The sequence below is a fragment of the Apiospora aurea genome (genome assembly GCF_038362705.1).
Source record: "Apiospora aurea strain CBS 24483 chromosome Unknown utg000001l_segment0_segment0, whole genome shotgun sequence".
Lineage (NCBI taxonomy): Eukaryota > Fungi > Ascomycota > Sordariomycetes > Amphisphaeriales > Apiosporaceae > Apiospora > Apiospora aurea.
Window position 1 is genome coordinate 6,803,167 of NW_027117388.1, and position 17,087 is coordinate 6,820,253.

Below are 17,087 nucleotides of genomic sequence, written 5' to 3' on the forward strand. Positions count from 1 at the left end.
CTCGTTCACATCAACCAGTTTTATGCTCATGTAGTCGATTTCGCCATGGACGACAACAAGCCAGAGCACATTTTCCTGCAGACCTCTTGTGGGATTTGCGGCCTGCCAAGGGTTCCTGGCTATGGCTTCATACCCTGTAAGACCAAGCTCTCAAACGCATACCCATGCCATCAGTGCTTAACATGAGGACGCCTTAGTGATATACAACGGGTCTGTGATTTGCTTGCACAGGGCGGTCTTCCCGCACTACTCCGAGAAGAATCTTCACTTTGGTACCAAGCACTTATGCTGCCGCTCCAACTGTTGGCGTTGCAGGCAGTCCCCGGAGGGGGTGGCCATCCACACCGACTGTTTCGACCTGTTCATGAAGGAATGCCAGCCCGAGGATGCGCTCGACCGGCTATGGGCCGCGGCCATCTCGCGGACACCTTGGCGAGGAGCACCGCATCTCCATCTGGGCCGCGATGCCACCTTTGACATGGAGCTGGTATGTGCCAAGGCCGAGAGACACGGGATTCAAGGAATGAGACGGCTCCCGCCGGAGCTTGTCCGGGTAGTATATGATTATTCCTCGCTCGCGACGTTTTGGCGCTACGTCGCCATCGTGAGCTTGGCCAGGGAGCTTGGGAAGGCGCCGATGGATTCGGTCTCGCTTCCTCTCCGTGACGTCCTGGCGTGGACTCGGGGACGGGGACCGCCGTCCCTTGTCCAGTCGTCATCGCCGGAACGGCCGCCGTCCAGCATACGTCTGACCTTTGATGGCCACGGTATCAGGCAGATCGAAAGGCTACCGGGCATACCGCCCTTTCGACGTTGGAATTCTGAGAATATGAGGTTTGTTATTCTGACTGAGGGGGTACACGACCAACTTGAAAAGATCATGATACAATACAAGGTCAAACTAACCCCATTGCTTTCCTTCCCTCTTTCCCTATTGAGGTATAGGGTACTGAGGGTCAACTAATACTTGCACACAGTACGGCATCATGCGCCTCTCCCTACCCGACAGCTTTGGCGGCTTCCACATCTGGGACATGCCCGACCCTCCCCCTCTGGCCGGCTGCCGATTTGCCAGACCCGTTATGCCCCAGGCCACACAGTTCCTGACCGTCGACCTGCGCGGTGCGACTGGTCTCACCTTCCATTTCGACCACGGCAAGGTGTACGAGATCTCCACCCACACCCGGGCGGCGCCGTATGCGAAGAGGGCTGCTGTCCAGCAGCAGAGCGGGCGGCGCGTGGCGGAACGCACGGTTTGGGTGCATCTCCCTATCACCAAAGGCGAGGAGATTCTGGGGGTTGCGCTGCGCATGACGCGGGCGGCGAACCATAATGAGTTGAGCATGCAAAAGCCTTGCTTTTTGGTAATGTCGACCCCCATTTACTTCTAATGGTTTTCCCCCAGACAGAGGAGGGGAGGAAAGGCAACCATTTTCACTAACACGGCCCAAAGTTCCGCATGAAACTCGCCGGTGACATTTCCCTCGGCCCCGATTACTCAGAATACGAAGACGTCAGCATCAGCCAGCCAAACCCCGAATTGCTCATCTACAACACCCTCAGCGTCGGCCCCGCCACCCTGTTCGGGACCTATCCATGGCACAGTACAAGCGAACAAGGAACCAACGAGGTCAGAGTAGACGATATTAACATAAATTCATCGTCCTTCTCCAACCCCTTCCCAGCACCCGACGGCGGCTCCATCAGCGCCTCCCCCATCCACCACGCCATCTTCTCCTCCGCCCCGCTGGACAACGTCACGCGTTTACAAGTCCTCGGAGAAGGGGAGGGGAGGGAAACACATCTCCCGGTAGCGGCATCATCTGCCACGCCATCCTGCTCGACTACGCGAACGGGGCCCGGCGCGCCCTGGGCAACTGCCGGCTCGGCGTCGACTCCGTCGCCGGGACGTACCCCCACCCGGCTCGGATCTGCTACCGTGTCTTTACGCAGACGACCGCGACCGCTACTATCCTTGCGCGGGGAGGAGGGACGGCGGGGCTCCATCGGGTGGCGGTGCGCTGGGCTATTCAGGTGGAGGGCGGTTCGGAGGCGGCGGGGTCGGCGCATGAGCATCGTAGTTACGGGGGCTGGGATGCCGAGGATGAGGACGACGATGATGAGCAACATGATCACCAAGGAGGTAATGACGGATGGGTTTGTTCGAATATGCAAGGCAATATGATGAAGATGTGGTTCTCGGCAGAACAGTCCATTATGTCTATCGTTCCGAGGGGCACGCCTCCATCCATTTAGCATACTTCCCCTGTATTCAATCTAGCAAAAGGTGTCGGGGTGTTTATTCCTCCCTTGTTGGGAGCGCTATACGGGGGGTATTCGAATTGTGTCACTTCCAAGAAATACATGTTATTGTTGCTTGCTGGATACCATAGAATTCCTGATTGTGTAAATAAAGCTTCGTCATGGTTCCGCTCAATGAACCGAGCTCATATCTCAAGAGACTCACGGTGAAGCCCATCTCGCATTGATACAAACCACTGCCACCAAAGCGTACAGTCGAGGTCAATGGTGTAGCCGGGGAAGATACTTACCAGCAGCCAAATTTGGCCTCTAAGTCTACGACCGAAGCAATAGCCTCAACAGCATGATACATCAGTGGCAGTATCACGTTATAAAAGACAATACAGTGCGGCAACTGAAAGAGTCTGAATTCTCAACTAGACTAAGCCATATGCCCGATTGGCATGATTATCATTCGTAACCCGGTTCCCTATTAATCATGGCCCCTGTTCTTTGCTTCTCCCCTGTATCAATGCCTGCCATGAAAAAACCTGCCCTGAAATATGCAGATGTCGAATCGAATGTCCTTGTAAACGCCTTTGCTGGTTTCTATTCTTGAAACCATTCCTTTTCCGTTGTGGGTATCATGTCATCATGTCGTCGTATTACCGTAGCAAATGTGTCTCTCGAATCCTGTCTGTATCCCGTATCGTACACAGAGGGAGGGTGTGAATGGTCTAAACGCAAGTAAAAGAAAAATCGAAAGGTTCCGCGAAAACCAAATGCGTGGCGGGTAGTGACGTCTAGTTAGACGATGTGCGCGAGATCGGGTTGGAGCGGCTGTTCTGTCGCTTGCTGCGTCTCAGTACGCCAGAGTGAGTCGACGGGCTAGTCTCCGGGGAATCGGCCTCAGCCTTCTTTCCGCTGTCGCTTCCGGTGTTGGCTACCTCGGCTGTGGCGGCAGTCTGCTCAGGTTTGTCCGTGGCCTTCTCGGTGGTGACACCTTCCTGTACTGCGACTTCCTGCTGGACGATGGGCTCTTGCTGGGCGGTCGATCCCTGCTGCTCCGTAGCTTCGTGCTCATCGCCTTTGGGCTGTACGATGGTCTTATCCTCCACCTGCCTCGAGTCGGGTTTCTCCTCGGCGACAGTCTGATCGTTCTTGTCTGTGTGCTGAGTGACCACAATCTCTGGAGCGGGACTCTCTTGCTGGCCGATAGCGGAAGCGCTGATCTCACCGCCACCATTCTGCTGATGCGGCTGCTGTTCCTTTTCTCCCTCGAGCGACTTGCTGTCAGCCCTGCCCTTGCCCTTGGACTCCTTGCGCATCGCGGGCACGCCAAACTGGCGCTCGACATAGTCCTCGCGCATCTCGTCGTAGAGGCCCTCGGCGCGGTTGACGTGGGCGCGCTCGGCCGAGGCCAGCCAGTCGGGGTCGTGGCGGCCGGCGGCGTGGTCCTCCGAGTACTGGCGGCAGTTGACGCGCAGGTCGCGGTTCACCTTGATGCAGTCGAAGTCGAGCACGGCGTTGGGGGTGCCGGCGTTGATGACGGCCTTCTGGTCGGGCCACAGCTTCAGGATCTGGGAGCGGTCCTCGTCGGAGAGGAGAGACCAGTAGTACGGGTTGGCCACGGCGCGCTGAATGGGGCGATAACAGAAATATTAGCAAGTTGTGTAGAGAAGAGATTGTGGTTAGAGGTCAAGAGGAAAAGTGAGGGTTTGACGTCATCCAGAGACCATGGCGCAAGGTAGGTGGTATTGGAGGAAGCAGAACAATCGGAATAAACTCACATGGACGTTGTCGGCCTTGCCAATTGCGGACCTGGGGTCCAGGATGTCGTCGATCTGCTCATCCATCTTGTCGCTGTCTTGCTTCGCGGCCGGAGCTGGAGAGGGAGCTGGGGCAGAGCGATGAGAAGGCATGATGATGCAAGAGAAGATGTTCTTGGTCCAGCTGCCAAGCTTGCGTCTGGTGGTGGCAGCGACCCTGGCTGCCCCACTGGTGGGGGGAGGGGTGGGTGGCGCCTAAGACAGATAAGTATTAGCGCGGGGGAGTGCTAGTCAGATCAGGACGCTAGCAGATGTAAGGATGCAGGGACACAGGGACACAGGGACACAGGGACACAGGGACACAGGGACTCAGTAAGTAACAAGGGGCAGAGGGGTCTAGGGGTCTGTCTGTCTGTGGAAAGCCATGACTATGAGCATGAGCACCATTTCCTGAGCACATGAAGGCCGTGACCTCAGTTGAAAGCACCGTGGTGACGGATTCACCAGTCCGTCGAACAACGGACAGTCCCCTTCACCCTTGCCCTCCAACAAAGACAGTCTCGATCAGGCCCAGACGGTGTCTCAATACCACTTGGCAGACACCGTCTGTTCTCAACCAAACACACAAGGCATATAACTCAGGACTTCTGAAGGAGACAATTCTCTCGGCCCTGAAAACTGAAAATGATGCAAGAAAAGATGGTGCCCAAGAATGCCCCAGACGATTTCTGAACCTTGTTGGACCTCTGAAAGAATGCCAAGATCGTCTTCAAGAAAAGTGCTTGTTCGTTCTTCATACCAAATGTCCTGCAAGAATGCATACACCACTGTCCTTGCTGGCCTTGCCGGTCTCCCTGGGCCGGGAGGCCAAAGAGGCTGTTCCAAGTTGGCACGGAACTTGACCGCAAGGCTTGGGGGTAACAGGCCAGTGACGACGAGGGCGAGGACGAGGAAGAGGAAGAGGAAGAGGAACAGGACGAGGAGGAGGAACATCCTAATACGCAGAATGGGAAAACGAAAGAGGAAACCACTCACTTGGCCAAAGAACTCGGGTCCCCCGTATTGGGTGGACATGGTTGCTGCTGTTGTTGTTGGTGTTGATGTTGGTGCTGCAGGTCCAGCTCACAAGAGACAATGGCTCAAGCCTACCACTGCCTAAGGGACCTATTTACTCTGGATTGGATGGAGGACGACTAAGCGACGATGTCATCGACCTAACGCAGCTAGCTACGGACCTCCCCAAATCTACGAGGGTAGAGCTACAATACCTACCTGCCTGTTGCTTGGTTTTTCATTTCCCCTTCAGCCGAGTATTGCGCAATCCGATAAAAACATAAACAAATAGACATGTACGAGGAGACGTTCAGCGATGATCATCACCAGTTAGTATATAGAGTGGCGCAGTGTAGTTCCCAAGGGCGTTGCAGAGCGCTCATTGGCCGTGGCAACTCTAGCGTGGCTCGTTAGCTTCTGTGGCGCCTGGTCTATACACAGCATAGCACGCAGAGGAGCAACAGCGGATTGGATGCGAATAGACGGGCAAATATTATATCTCCTGTGCACAAGTCAAGCCGTCTGGTTTTCCAGCCGCGGTTTTGTATCCTTGAAACAGCAAGACCAGCGATCTCCCGTGGACCAACCAAGTGATGGTGGTTGAAGGGTATTGGAGGGTGGAGGCTAACCAATGCGTGTGTACAGCAGTTCAAAGGTCAGGGCTCGGGTGCACATCCAAAGCAAAGCAGAAAAAAGACTGGCTTTATAAATACCCGAGGTCAATCAGTACCCATGGGGCTTTATTGATTCCACATGTCTTCACTTGAACAGTTACCGGCATGGAAAAGGGAGGAGGATCGCATGGTTTATATCTGTCGCAGCCCTCACGCATGTACTTAGTAATGACAGCCGAAGCTACCCAACAATTGCGTAGGCTTGGCATCCCAGCTAGCGGCCCAGACCAAAAACTCGCAGACCCGTAGACCCGTTTGTACCCAGACCATTCTGCAGACCTTCGATGATGAATGATGGCATTAGCGCTGGCGTTGATCTTTCCAGGGGGTAAGACAGGGCACTGGAGAATGGAGATGACTTCCCTGGCGCTCAGCCCATATGTACCCATGTGAACTGGACACCTCATATAAACCCAATGAGTAGCCTGGCGCAGCAATTGGCGTACTTTACATCAATTTGCCAAAAATAAACCAATCGACTGTTTTTTGGTTTGTTTGTCTTCAGCCGATCGTCAATTGAAAAAAAGTATCAGCAATCAGTCTTGTATTGCCGTTGCCTGTCGATAAAGCCACGTACCCCATTTACCTTGAATAAGAGCGACGCCAGTAACCGACTCTTTGTCACCATCCACGAGGCTTCGACTCTGGGCCACCTCGTCAAAGCATTCTCACCACTACATCTACACACCCCCGAAATCCACATCCTGCAAAAATGATCAGGTCAACACAAATAGCCCGTTTGGGCGATGGTACGTCATACTTGGGCTCGAGTCCCTTATCACCCAATATAGTAACAATGGCTAATTATTTCTCTCTCCCTCTCTCCAGGCCTCATGCTCTGCGCCTCGGTCGACGACGAAGCGACCGAGAGCTCCCTCGCCGAGATCAAGTCGCAAGTCAAGCTGGTCCTGCGGCGCCTAAACCGCAACTCGGAGCCGCAAGCCTCGATCGAGTCCGGGCCCTTCACGCTGCACTACCTGCTGTCGGCCGACATCGTCTACCTCTGCATCTGCGAGCGGTCGTACCCGCGCAAGCTGGCCTTCACCTACCTGTCGGACCTCTCGACCGAGTTCGCGACCTCGTACTCGCCGCAGCAGCTGCACAGCCCGCAGCTGCGCCCCTACGCCTTCATGGAGTTCGACACGTTTATTTCCCGCACCAAGGCCACCTACGCCGACTCCCGCGCCGCCCAGAACCTCGACAAGGTCAACGACGAGCTCCGCGACGTCACCAAGGTCATGACCAAGAACATCGAGGACCTGCTGTACCGAGGCGACTCCCTCGAGCGCATGGGCGAGATCTCCAGCCGACTCCGCGACGACGCCCGCAGCTACCGCAAGGCCGCCGTCAAGATCAACTGGGACCTCCTGCTGAAGCAATACGGGCCCTTTGCCATCCTCGGGCTGATCATCCTCGTCTTCATATATATGCGCTTCTTCTGATTTCTCCCTTGAGTTGATATAAATCTGGTCCGAACGGGACAGAGGAATGAGAAAGAGAGAGAGAGAAAGAGAGGGAGAGAGGACAGAAAGTGATCGACAAAGAAATAATAGATGCTAGTGAAGGGGAAGGGCACACCTCGCCAGCTCAACGGGGGTATGCGAGCGCTACATACACTCTCGAGAGTCGTAGTCCGGGTATTGGCAAACAAGGGCAATGGGGGAGGCCAAGCAAAGTGGCGAGAGTAATCGGGGCCAGGGGAGGCGCTATTGTCTGCGCAACGCAAACTACGCTGACCGTGAAGGGTCAGGATGCCTGATGGAGAGACAAGCCAGCGGGACGGCTTTCTCCCAGTACTGACTTGTGTGGCATCATTCAATAGCATTCTACCCATAGGACTGGGCCACGAACGTAGCACAAGGAATTGGAAAGGAACGACGGAGCACAAGCTGCAGCGAGAAGCCCACTACTCAGCAAACAGAGGCCGGAACTTGAGGAAAGGCATTCTTGAGGATACCCGCTTGCAACTTTATGCGGCGGGCTCAATTATTTATTTGTACCATTAGCTAGGTATGCATGCCAGCTAGCAGAGACTAGCAGTCTCGAAATAATTCACAACGGGATATACTAGGATTTCTCTTTTTTGCAGGTCCGCATCAGCATGGACCTGATCCCTGCCAAAGTCGTTTCTCTACTTCCTTGCCTTTGCAGTAATCTTTTCATCGTCAGTCAGTCAGCCAGTCGGTCGTGTAACGTCCCCCTTTGACTCAACCGAGCAAACTTGTGACCCAAACCCGGAACGCCTTCGCTACCCGATTGGCATTATGCAGCAGCCCTTTGCATGGCTTGCTCGACGTTGGTGCCATCTAGCTTCTAATCTCAGTAAAACAAACGCCTGTAGTACCAACGGTGGAAGTTTCTTAACATCTTTCCAAATGTCCACCCGACCCTCTCCTGCCTCGTTCATTCACATAACAGCGCAAGTGCCCTGGGCGGGGGCCTTGTCGGCATGGCTCCATTCGAGGTGCTCCTGGAACGAGATGACATCGTCGAACCCGCGCTCGTCCTGGTTCCACTTGACCGCCTCCATCTCACCGTCGCCTTGCTCGTACCCGACATAGTCCTCGCAATACGGGCATAGGATCCGCGCCTGGAAGTCGCCGGGTTCGGTCGGGAGGTGGTTTGCGATGGCGACGGGCGCGAACACGACGGCCTTCTCCTCGCCGTCCGACCTCTTGAACCCCTGGGCGTGCCAGGTGTCCCGGGCCCCCGGCGCCATGGCCGTGCTGCTGGTGGCCTCGGTGGCGCTGATACTGCCGGTGACACTACCGCTCCCGCTATCGTCATTATTATTGCTGTCATTTTCGTTTCCGTTTCCACCGCCGCCGCCGGCGGTCGTGTCTTGCTTCGTCGTCCGCCGCGTCGGCATCTCCCGCAGGTCCTCCCACACCAGGTACCCGTCGCAGAAGTCGCAGATGAAGGCGAGGTCGAGGTCGCCGTAGCGCTCGAACTTGCCGACCTCGTTGCACGTCATGAGCTCCTCGAGCTGCCGCTGCTGCGGGTTGTCCGGCGTCCGCTGCACCCGGTACACCTGAAACGCGCCCAGGCAGCGCACGCTCGTCTCCTGCTCCGAGTTGAAGATGCGGCGGGCGGCGCGGCACTGCGCCCGGTGCAGCTCGCGGCGCAGGCTGATGGTATCGGTCGCCCAGACGGGGTTGATGGGGCCGCCCATCTTGGCCCAGTCCTTGAAGAGTTTCGTGTGGAGCTCGAACTGGGAGCATAGTTCGCGGAGGTCGTCGAGGGATTCGGCTATATAGTAGAACGAAGAGGACAGACAGGGTTAGTGGTTTGCGCGTTTAGGGTGTGGTGTTTTTTTTAAGCGACCGACGTCATGCACTCACGTTTCCTATCGTGCTCGTAGTAAAACGTCCCCTTGACTAATACGGGGAGCTCCTGGAAGTCGCGTTTGGCCTCGTCCAGGGTGTCCTCCAGCAGGCGCAGCTGCTCGAACTCGTCGGGCCCCCATGCCCGCTTGTCGGCGAACATCATGATGCGGAGGGCATCGTTGAGCGAATTGGCAATGACGGCCAGGAGGGAGCCGACCGTCTCGTTGCTCATGTCTCGCAATGAGACGCACGCCCAGCGAAGTCTGTGGACGACTCCGCTTTCTCGAAATGCGTGGTCAGTAGTAGTATTATTATTTAGAAGTTATGGCGTATGTAATGTCGTGTTCTTCGGTCTATGTCAGTCAAGTCAAGTCAAGTCAGTCGTCTGATCTCTTGTGCGTCGTCGCTGGGTGCAGGGCAATGCAATAATTGGACAAATTACGTCGATCGAATCGTCGAATCGACCGAACGTGGCAGCGGCCTTTGGTTAAGTTAAGGTAATGTTAAGTACTTGCTTCGGGGAGGCCGAGCTCGTTAGTACGTCGACGTACATAGCCCAGCCGGACTCGGCAGTTGGTGCTCTAGTTCATTCGAGATTTGGCCCGCATTTATCGCAGAAACGACAAGCTGTTCCCGGGTCCTGAGGCCTTGCGAAACAAAGGATTCCACCGCGGCGGGGAGGGCAAGAGACGAAACAGAGTCCTAGCTCCAGTCCGATAGAGATCTTGGCTTTTGGATGTCTGAACACCGACCCCAAAATGCAACATGGAAAGAAGTGCAGCACTGCAGCCAACGAGCCTACGAGAGAATCAGACGAACACGGGATCTTACTTACCTAAGTATTGATCGGGCTGCTCCCGCCCGCCCGCCCGCCGGGAGGCCTGCAGAGGCCCAGGCCATGTTCCAGCAGCTGGGGACTGATGGATGGCTGATGGGACAGATAGCACGTGCGGCCCGCGGGTTCCTGGTGACTAAATTAGCAGCTTCAAGCGCTACGCGGCTCTCCCTACCGTGCCAACGAAAACACAGCGAATCAACATGAAAAGAACCAACACACAACATAACCACTAACCCTGTAGCGTACTTGGGGTGGCGGAGACTATGTAATATACTTGTACACGTTTGCTGACGGAAGCTGTATCCCCTTATCTACTCGCATTAGGCACACACCAATACACGCTCTCACACCCTCGACACGTGAGGCAGAAGCCCCTATATTGAAATGGCGATAGACAGAAATAGATTCACATCTCACATCCATTGTCAACAAGTAACTTATTCGAGGCGAGAAATCCAACAACTCATGTTAGATGCTAATCTGGCGTGGGAGCATAGATCAGTCTTGTATGGAACTGTTCCAAGAAGAGTCAACACGTCGTGGGGTTTTCAGTCAGTCAGTTGGGTAATAGATATGCAACAGCCTCATATCGTATATATAACTCGTCAGCATGGCCAATCGACAACCCGGCGTCGAGAACACGCGTCGAGTATGCCTTCTTGTGTATGCAATATCTAAGCAAACATACGTTCAACTTTTCGGGGGAGAAATCAAACGATTACTTTCTCTTGGTCGCCTTGCCTACATTGGCACCAGTGGCTTTGGCCTCTCCGCCCACCACTTCAGCTGCCGCATCCAAGTTAGGTAGAGACTTGACATCCGCCTTCTTCGCTTCCTCCTCTTCCTCATCATCACCGCCTTGGCCGAATTCGTTGACGCGGGTGTAGTCAATCTTGTAGGCCCATCTCTGGTATATGTAGACGAAGAAGATAATGTCGTCTCTGAAAGTAGCCATGCGGTGCAGGAACGGCATCTTGATGGTGAAAGCGAACAAGTCGTCGATGAAAGTGTTGAGGAACTTGTACATCATCGCCTTGCCGGGCATATGCGCCACACTCTTGAGTCGGTAGTTGATATACAGCGACGGAACCATCATCAAGAATCCGTAGGCGTAGACGGAACCCACCAGGCTCGTAATAACGTAAGAATACCACGACTTGTGCGTGTCATAGTACAGCGAGTATATCGCGTACGCAATCAGCAACGGTATACCAGCCATGTACATGTACTTGAAGGCGATTTCGTCGTACTCTTTGGTCTTCTCCTCAGTCTCGCTCAGCTTGTGCTTGTCTTCGAAGTTGATAGCGTACGGGAACCACGATCCAGGAGGCGCAGGGCGCACGCGAACATTGACCACGGTAGTGATCTTCCAGAACTCGATGAGAATCCCAATACCTTGGGATCCCAGAATCATCCAACTCGTGTTTTGAGAGTTATCTATCAGATATAGGAAAATGACCGTCTGCATGAAGACATTGGCCAAAATCGAGCGCACTGAAATACCCACATTGTCCTTCTTCTTGCGGTAATGGGCGATATCAGATCCGAAAGCCAGCATCTCAAGTACCATGTGGAAAATGCTGACCACACCAGTGATACCGAGTAGCCAGGGGTTCGTGTCCAGGAAGATCTCCTTGATCATCTCGATCTCACTGCCGTCGGCGCCTCCGGGCAAGGGAGTGCCGAAAGCGGCCTGCCGAGCTTGCTCTCTTGCGTTGAGTTCGACAGAGGCCATCAGGTTGAACTTCCAGTTTCTCATGTTGTCCAAATCGATCCTGATGGGAAGTGTCTTGACGGTTTCGTTGAGGACCATCATGTGACTCTTCAACTGCCAAAACGAGTTCATGAACAGGATCGGGTAGTACCACCCGTTCTTGCCAGTGCCATCACGAGCACCAGTTACCTCGAGGTTCAAGAACTGTCGTACAGCTACACTCGATTGTGGGAAATCGATAATGCCCGAATCAGGGATGAACGAAAGGCTTGCGTTGGGATGATAATAGCTTGCAATGATAGGACCGGGGGCGATGTCCTCTTCTACTTCCTCCACAGGTTCCTCTTTGGCTTCGAGCAAATTCCGGGTCTTGACAGCCTTCTTTTTGGGGACATACTGGGTCAGAGGATATGCGAAGTGGATTGCTGTAGCCGGGTCGAAACCCTGTTGATGAGGATCCAAAATCGAACCAGTGAGGCCAAAGTAGAAATGCCCCCAGAGAGTGCCATTGTTCTGGACGGCCACGGGGACGTCGAAAGTGGCCTCAACCACTCGCTTGTCGCTATAGTTTCCCAGTTTGAACTCCGTTTCCGAAAGGACGAGATACTGCTCGGGGATCTTCGGCATGGGGAGTGGTACGTGTGAATCGGAGAGTGCAACCACCACATCAAGCGAGCTGTCGGTCGACCAGATCGGGGCCACACGTTCAGGAAGCGAGCTGTAGACAGCACCCTCGTCGAGTTGGTTAGGTCGCATCTGGAAGGGGGAATATCCCCCGTGTTTGCGGCGACTTTGACAACATGCCCATCGGCGTCCTTGACTTCAGCGGTTTGCGGCTTGGGCATGAACTGCTTCATCAGCATGTTCATACCGTAGTAGATGGCCACACCCTGCAGTATCTTGTACACCATGGATTGCTACGTTTCAACATCCTGTGTTAGCAATGCGGCGCATAGTAGTTCGCGACGTGGATAACTTACGCCGCCGCCCTGCTCCTCCTGAGCAGGCCTCCCGGCCACGTTCCCCTCAGGCATCTTAATATCTTGATATCGGGTTGTCGTGGAACCGATTATGTCAAGCTGGGAGATGGGCGTTTTCCTGGACCTTTCGAGGCGATGCTCTGCAACTGTTGTTGCGGTCCGGTGTGTCTTGGCTGGCTCAACGTCGTTACTGCAAGTTGGCCTTGGGTCGTCGGAAAAGACGCGCTGCTAGAGGTACAAATGCTAGGCTAGCATTGAGAAGCGAAGGATCCCCGGCGAATCTAGCCCCAGATTTCGATTAATCTAGGCGGGCCTTTTTTGCGATACCGGCAAGTCGGCGAATTAAAAGCCGATGTGACAGCACGCCGAATCAGTGAGATGGGATTCTGGAAGAACTCGTACCCCCTCCATATTTAGGCGCATGTAGGTACCGTACCCAGCGATGATACAATCCTCGATCTACCCTTGTTGCTTCACTCCAGCTTTGACTCGGTTCTCCAACCTGTCCGCTGACCAGATCCTTTTCAGCTGGGCGATTGCTTGCTACTTGGCATATTTCATGAGAATGTCTAGGTGGATAGAGTCTTGGAATCAATAGAAGCCAGGCCCGATGCTTACCGTCACTTCCACCTCATGTACCCCCCTACGTTGGAACCAAGCAAGCCTAGCATCCATACCGCCTACACCTTGTCCAGGGGACGGACGTCATTGGCAGCTCGACAGCTTGCTCCATGCTCACGGCTTCATTCCGGATTTCGGTCCACCGACTGTCGCAAAGATGACTGTTCGGCGTAGGCAGGCAGTACTCCTCCTTATGTCACCGAGAGTATTTATAATCCCCTAGGGTTCGTATCACATCGCGATCTCCGTGTCCTACCAAACAAGTTTTGTGCAATATTCCCAAGCCATCAACGCATTGGCTTGCTGCGTTGTCTCTTAAGAACAAAAACAACCTATCATTGTGGCGCGGTTCCCTAATCTCAGAATCGTAGTTGTCAGATTGGCTTCTTTCTAACACCGTCGCTTCCCTTCTCTCTTTCCCGTTGCTACCCGACAGCAAACTCGAAAGAGTCTTGTGCGACGATCCCGCAAACCTAAAGCTATACATATACTGGGAGCGACCCGACATCACCCAAAGGCGCCCGTTTGATCGCCTTCGTTGTCCCTTGCTGTTCAGGATACACAACCCCTTTAGGCAAGATGGAATCAGGTGGCGCATCCCCCCCTACCCTCGTTCTCGGCGTCGCGGACATCGACGCCGTCCTCGAACCTCAACCCCAATGCGACTTCGCGAAAGGTCAAGATCTGTGTCTACTGCGGGTCTGCTAAGGGCAATGACCCGGCACATCTGCAAGCCGCGCGCGACCTCGGCCGGTTGATGGCCGAGAACGACATCTCTCTAGGTGAGTCGTACTGACTTTGGAGTCTGCTCATTTCTGTGCCAGCTAACAGGGACAAAGTGTACGGAGGCGGTACCGTTGGCCTGATGGGCGAGGTAGCCAAAACAATTGTCTCGATTTCCGGGCCATCCGCAGTCCACGGCATTATCCCGGAGGCACTCGTGAAGTGGGAGCGCGACGATACTTACTCGACGAAGACGGACTCCAACGGCTACCACCTCCCCGAGGAGAACGTCTACGGCAAGACAACGGTCGTCAAGGACATGCACACGCGGAAGAAGATGATGGCGCAAGAAGTGCTCGAGTCCGCTCCGGGAAGCGGCTTTATTGCGCTCTCAGGAGGCTTCGGTACCATGGAGGAGCTGCTCGAGACCGCTACTTGGAACCAACTGGGGATCCACGATAAGGGGGTGTGCGTACTCAACATAAACGGGTTCTACGATGGTTTATTACAATGGCTGAAGAAGTCGGTCGAGGAAGGGTTTGTTAAGCACGCAAACGCCGATATCCTCGTTACGGCATCAGACGCGAAGGGCGCGATCGAGGCTCTCCGTAACTACAAGGTCTCAGAGGCTCGATATGGCTTGTCATGGGACAACGAATGAATAGGGGTGCCGTTCGCAGTCTTGCCATGAGGTCAAATGTTGACGGGATTCTATATTTTTCGTTGCATTAGAGGCATCTAGACCTACGGCCCATCGATACCAATTGATAAACATGAAAATGAAGACTTATTCAAATGCTGACCAGGCTCTTTCCCAATGCCCTATACACCATGCTGTCGGCCGATATGATATCATACAGTTTGCCTCCTGGAAATAATCCTCCGTGGTTCGTTTCGATCGTGCTCCTTGACTAGAACTCCTGCTCTTCCGTGAAGAACATGCCGAAGCTGACAATAGTTCCGTAAATCAACAGTCCACCAAGGATACTCATGAACATCGCGGAAACACTAATCATGGCGGCGTGCGTAAGGACGACAGGTAGAGCTGGAATGGTGGTTTGAAGTCGTTAGCAAAAGTATGATTCAGGAGGCAACGACACTGTCTGCGACTCTGTAACTTACCGATACCCATCAACACCAGGAAACCCGTGCAGAACCGGCCGAGATCCAAGACGGCGTTGCCCGAGCTCTCGACGAAGTCATCCGGGTTGGCGCAGTGGCTGGCGATCCAGTTGGGCACGGGGGCGAGCACGTAGGTGCCGACGACGAGGAGCGGGTAGTAGACCTTGAAGAGGGCGCATGACAGGATGACGAGCAAGAAGCCGACGGCCAGCACGAAGGAGAGCGCGATGATCGTCTTGAGGCCCGCGGTCGGCATCGTGGCGATTTGATGGTTTTCGAAAATGGGAGATGAAGGCTGGTACCGGGCGTTCGTTCCACTCGCAGAGTTCGAGGAGGGCGGGTTAGACAATTATGCGTCGTCGGGAAAGGTGATGTTGTGAGGCTGGCTGCACGTAGTTGGGTGTCGGGCAGTCGGGATCTTTGGATGCAGCTCGCTCAGTCAATCAATCAATCAATCAATCTACCAGCATCAAGTTAGGTTCCCAAATAAAGCAAGCAGGCATACAAGTAGCGAGTTGCGTCAGCCTGCCGGGTCAGAGCAGAGAGCAGAGAGAAGCTTGAGCCACAGTTGTCTGGAGTGATGCGTGTAGGAACTTGAGTGCCTGGGAAAAGGCGTTGTGGCACGGGCTATCCACTCACAAGCGCTGTAGGCTGTAGCTCCCTCGCCCGCCCGCTGTTGCGCTCTCCACTAAACCACAAGGGGAGAGCTCGCTCCCACTCCAGTCTCTCAGCTTGACCTTGTAGCAGCTGCGTAAGTTCGTCTGCCTCGCCGACCGACGTCCCTCCAGATCATCAGCCTTGTGATACCAGTATTCCGACCAACACCAACTCACCACCTCACCCAGCATACCCACTGCCACGCCTCGAGCTCTCAACAACACACAGTCAAGATACTGACGAATTGCCACAATGTTCCGGAACAACTACGATAACGATTCCGTCACATTGTAAGCTTTGGGCACCACATCTGTTTGTACCAGTAAATGGGGCCTCTTCTGCTAACACGACGTCTTTTCCCAGCTCTCCGCAAGGAAGAATATTCCAGGTCGAATATGCCGCCGAGGCCGTGAAGCAAGGTTCGGTTGTGGTTGGTCTGACAAGCAAGACACATGCAGTACTGGTTGCTATCAAGGTACGACGACTACCACTCCTCCCCACTATCACCGCCGTCATGCATACAGATCTGTCCACGGACCGGACCGAAGCCCCATTCGACTTCATGCTCTTCTTGACTGACATCATACACCCTTCTACATAGCGCAATGCCGAAGAACTCTCCTCGTACCAGAAGAAGCTCTTCGCCGTCGACGAGCACGTCGGTCTGGCCATCGCCGGCCTCACATCCGACGCCCGCGTCCTGTCCAACTTCATGAAGAACCAGTGCCTGTCGCAACGGCTGACGTACGACCGCGCGATGCCGGTGGAGTCTCTGGTGCAGTCCATCGGCGACAAGGCGCAGATCAACACACAGCAGTACGGCAAGCGGCCGTACGGCGTGGGCCTGCTGATCACCGGCATCGACGAGACGGGCCCCCACCTGTTCGAGTTCCAGCCTAGTGGCATGACCCAGGAGATGGTGGCCTGCGCCATCGGCGCCCGCTCCCAGATGGCCCGGACGTACCTCGAGAAGAACGCCGAGCACTTCCCCGACTGCGGCCGCGACGAGCTCGTCAAGCACGGCCTGCGCGCCCTCAAGGAGACCCTGGTCCAGGACAAGGAGCTGACGCTCGAGAACACGAGCGTGGGCATCGTGGGCCTGAAGGAGGCCGGCAAGAAGGGACTCGAGTACTTCAAGGTCCACGACGGCCCCGAGGTCAAGGAGTGGATCAATAGCGTGGCCGATGATGCGGAGGCGGGTGGGGACGCTGCCGAGGGCGAGGGCATGCAGGTCGACGAGTAAAGAGCCGGCCGGCAGCACACGAAATGAACTCGAAAGACAAGACGACGGACATGACGATAGCTACAGGCGTAGCGGGCATGGGTTTGGCATTCCCAAAATAGATATGGTTCAGCTGGACAAGCAGAC

General features: G+C 54.7%; 8 protein-coding genes across 8 annotated transcripts; 4 read left to right on the top strand and 4 right to left on the bottom strand.

The window, feature by feature from the left end:
• Positions 1-364: 364 nt before the first annotated feature.
• PG986_002070 (uncharacterized protein) lies at positions 365-2,256 on the top strand (the record flags this gene model as incomplete). The annotated part of the gene is made up of 4 exons (XM_066838292.1): positions 365-834; positions 1,010-1,364; positions 1,454-1,636; positions 1,708-2,256. The coding sequence occupies 4 exons, from the start codon at positions 365-367 to the stop codon at positions 2,254-2,256; spliced, it is 1,557 nt and encodes a 518-aa protein (XP_066707185.1).
• Positions 2,257-3,044: 788 nt separating this feature from the next.
• On the bottom strand, positions 3,045-4,163 carry PG986_002071 (uncharacterized protein; the record flags this gene model as incomplete). Its single annotated transcript, XM_066838293.1, has 2 exons — positions 3,045-3,878; positions 4,032-4,163. The coding sequence occupies 2 exons, from the start codon at positions 4,161-4,163 to the stop codon at positions 3,045-3,047; spliced, it is 966 nt and encodes a 321-aa protein (XP_066707186.1).
• Positions 4,164-6,449: 2,286 nt separating this feature from the next.
• Positions 6,450-7,179, top strand: PG986_002072 (uncharacterized protein; the record flags this gene model as incomplete). Its single annotated transcript, XM_066838294.1, has 2 exons — positions 6,450-6,486; positions 6,566-7,179. The coding sequence occupies 2 exons, from the start codon at positions 6,450-6,452 to the stop codon at positions 7,177-7,179; spliced, it is 651 nt and encodes a 216-aa protein (XP_066707187.1).
• A 965-nt stretch (positions 7,180-8,144) lies between these two features.
• On the bottom strand, positions 8,145-9,295 carry PG986_002073 (uncharacterized protein; the record flags this gene model as incomplete). The annotated part of the gene is made up of 2 exons (XM_066838295.1): positions 8,145-8,986; positions 9,079-9,295. The coding sequence occupies 2 exons, from the start codon at positions 9,293-9,295 to the stop codon at positions 8,145-8,147; spliced, it is 1,059 nt and encodes a 352-aa protein (XP_066707188.1).
• A 1,324-nt stretch (positions 9,296-10,619) lies between these two features.
• Positions 10,620-12,649, bottom strand: PG986_002074 (Cleft lip and palate transmembrane protein 1-like protein; the record flags this gene model as incomplete). The annotated part of the gene is made up of 3 exons (XM_066838296.1): positions 10,620-12,371; positions 12,407-12,532; positions 12,596-12,649. 3 exons carry the CDS (start codon positions 12,647-12,649, stop codon positions 10,620-10,622), a joined length of 1,932 nt encoding a protein of 643 aa, XP_066707189.1.
• A 1,146-nt stretch (positions 12,650-13,795) lies between these two features.
• On the top strand, positions 13,796-14,600 carry PG986_002075 (uncharacterized protein; the record flags this gene model as incomplete). The annotated part of the gene is made up of 3 exons (XM_066838297.1): positions 13,796-13,855; positions 13,893-13,998; positions 14,056-14,600. The coding sequence occupies 3 exons, from the start codon at positions 13,796-13,798 to the stop codon at positions 14,598-14,600; spliced, it is 711 nt and encodes a 236-aa protein (XP_066707190.1).
• A 250-nt stretch (positions 14,601-14,850) lies between these two features.
• PG986_002076 (uncharacterized protein) lies at positions 14,851-15,317 on the bottom strand (the record flags this gene model as incomplete). The annotated part of the gene is made up of 2 exons (XM_066838298.1): positions 14,851-14,984; positions 15,062-15,317. 2 exons carry the CDS (start codon positions 15,315-15,317, stop codon positions 14,851-14,853), a joined length of 390 nt encoding a protein of 129 aa, XP_066707191.1.
• Positions 15,318-15,970: 653 nt separating this feature from the next.
• On the top strand, positions 15,971-16,961 carry PG986_002077 (uncharacterized protein; the record flags this gene model as incomplete). The annotated part of the gene is made up of 3 exons (XM_066838299.1): positions 15,971-16,008; positions 16,082-16,193; positions 16,320-16,961. The coding sequence occupies 3 exons, from the start codon at positions 15,971-15,973 to the stop codon at positions 16,959-16,961; spliced, it is 792 nt and encodes a 263-aa protein (XP_066707192.1).
• Between the last annotated feature and the right edge of the window lie 126 nt (positions 16,962-17,087).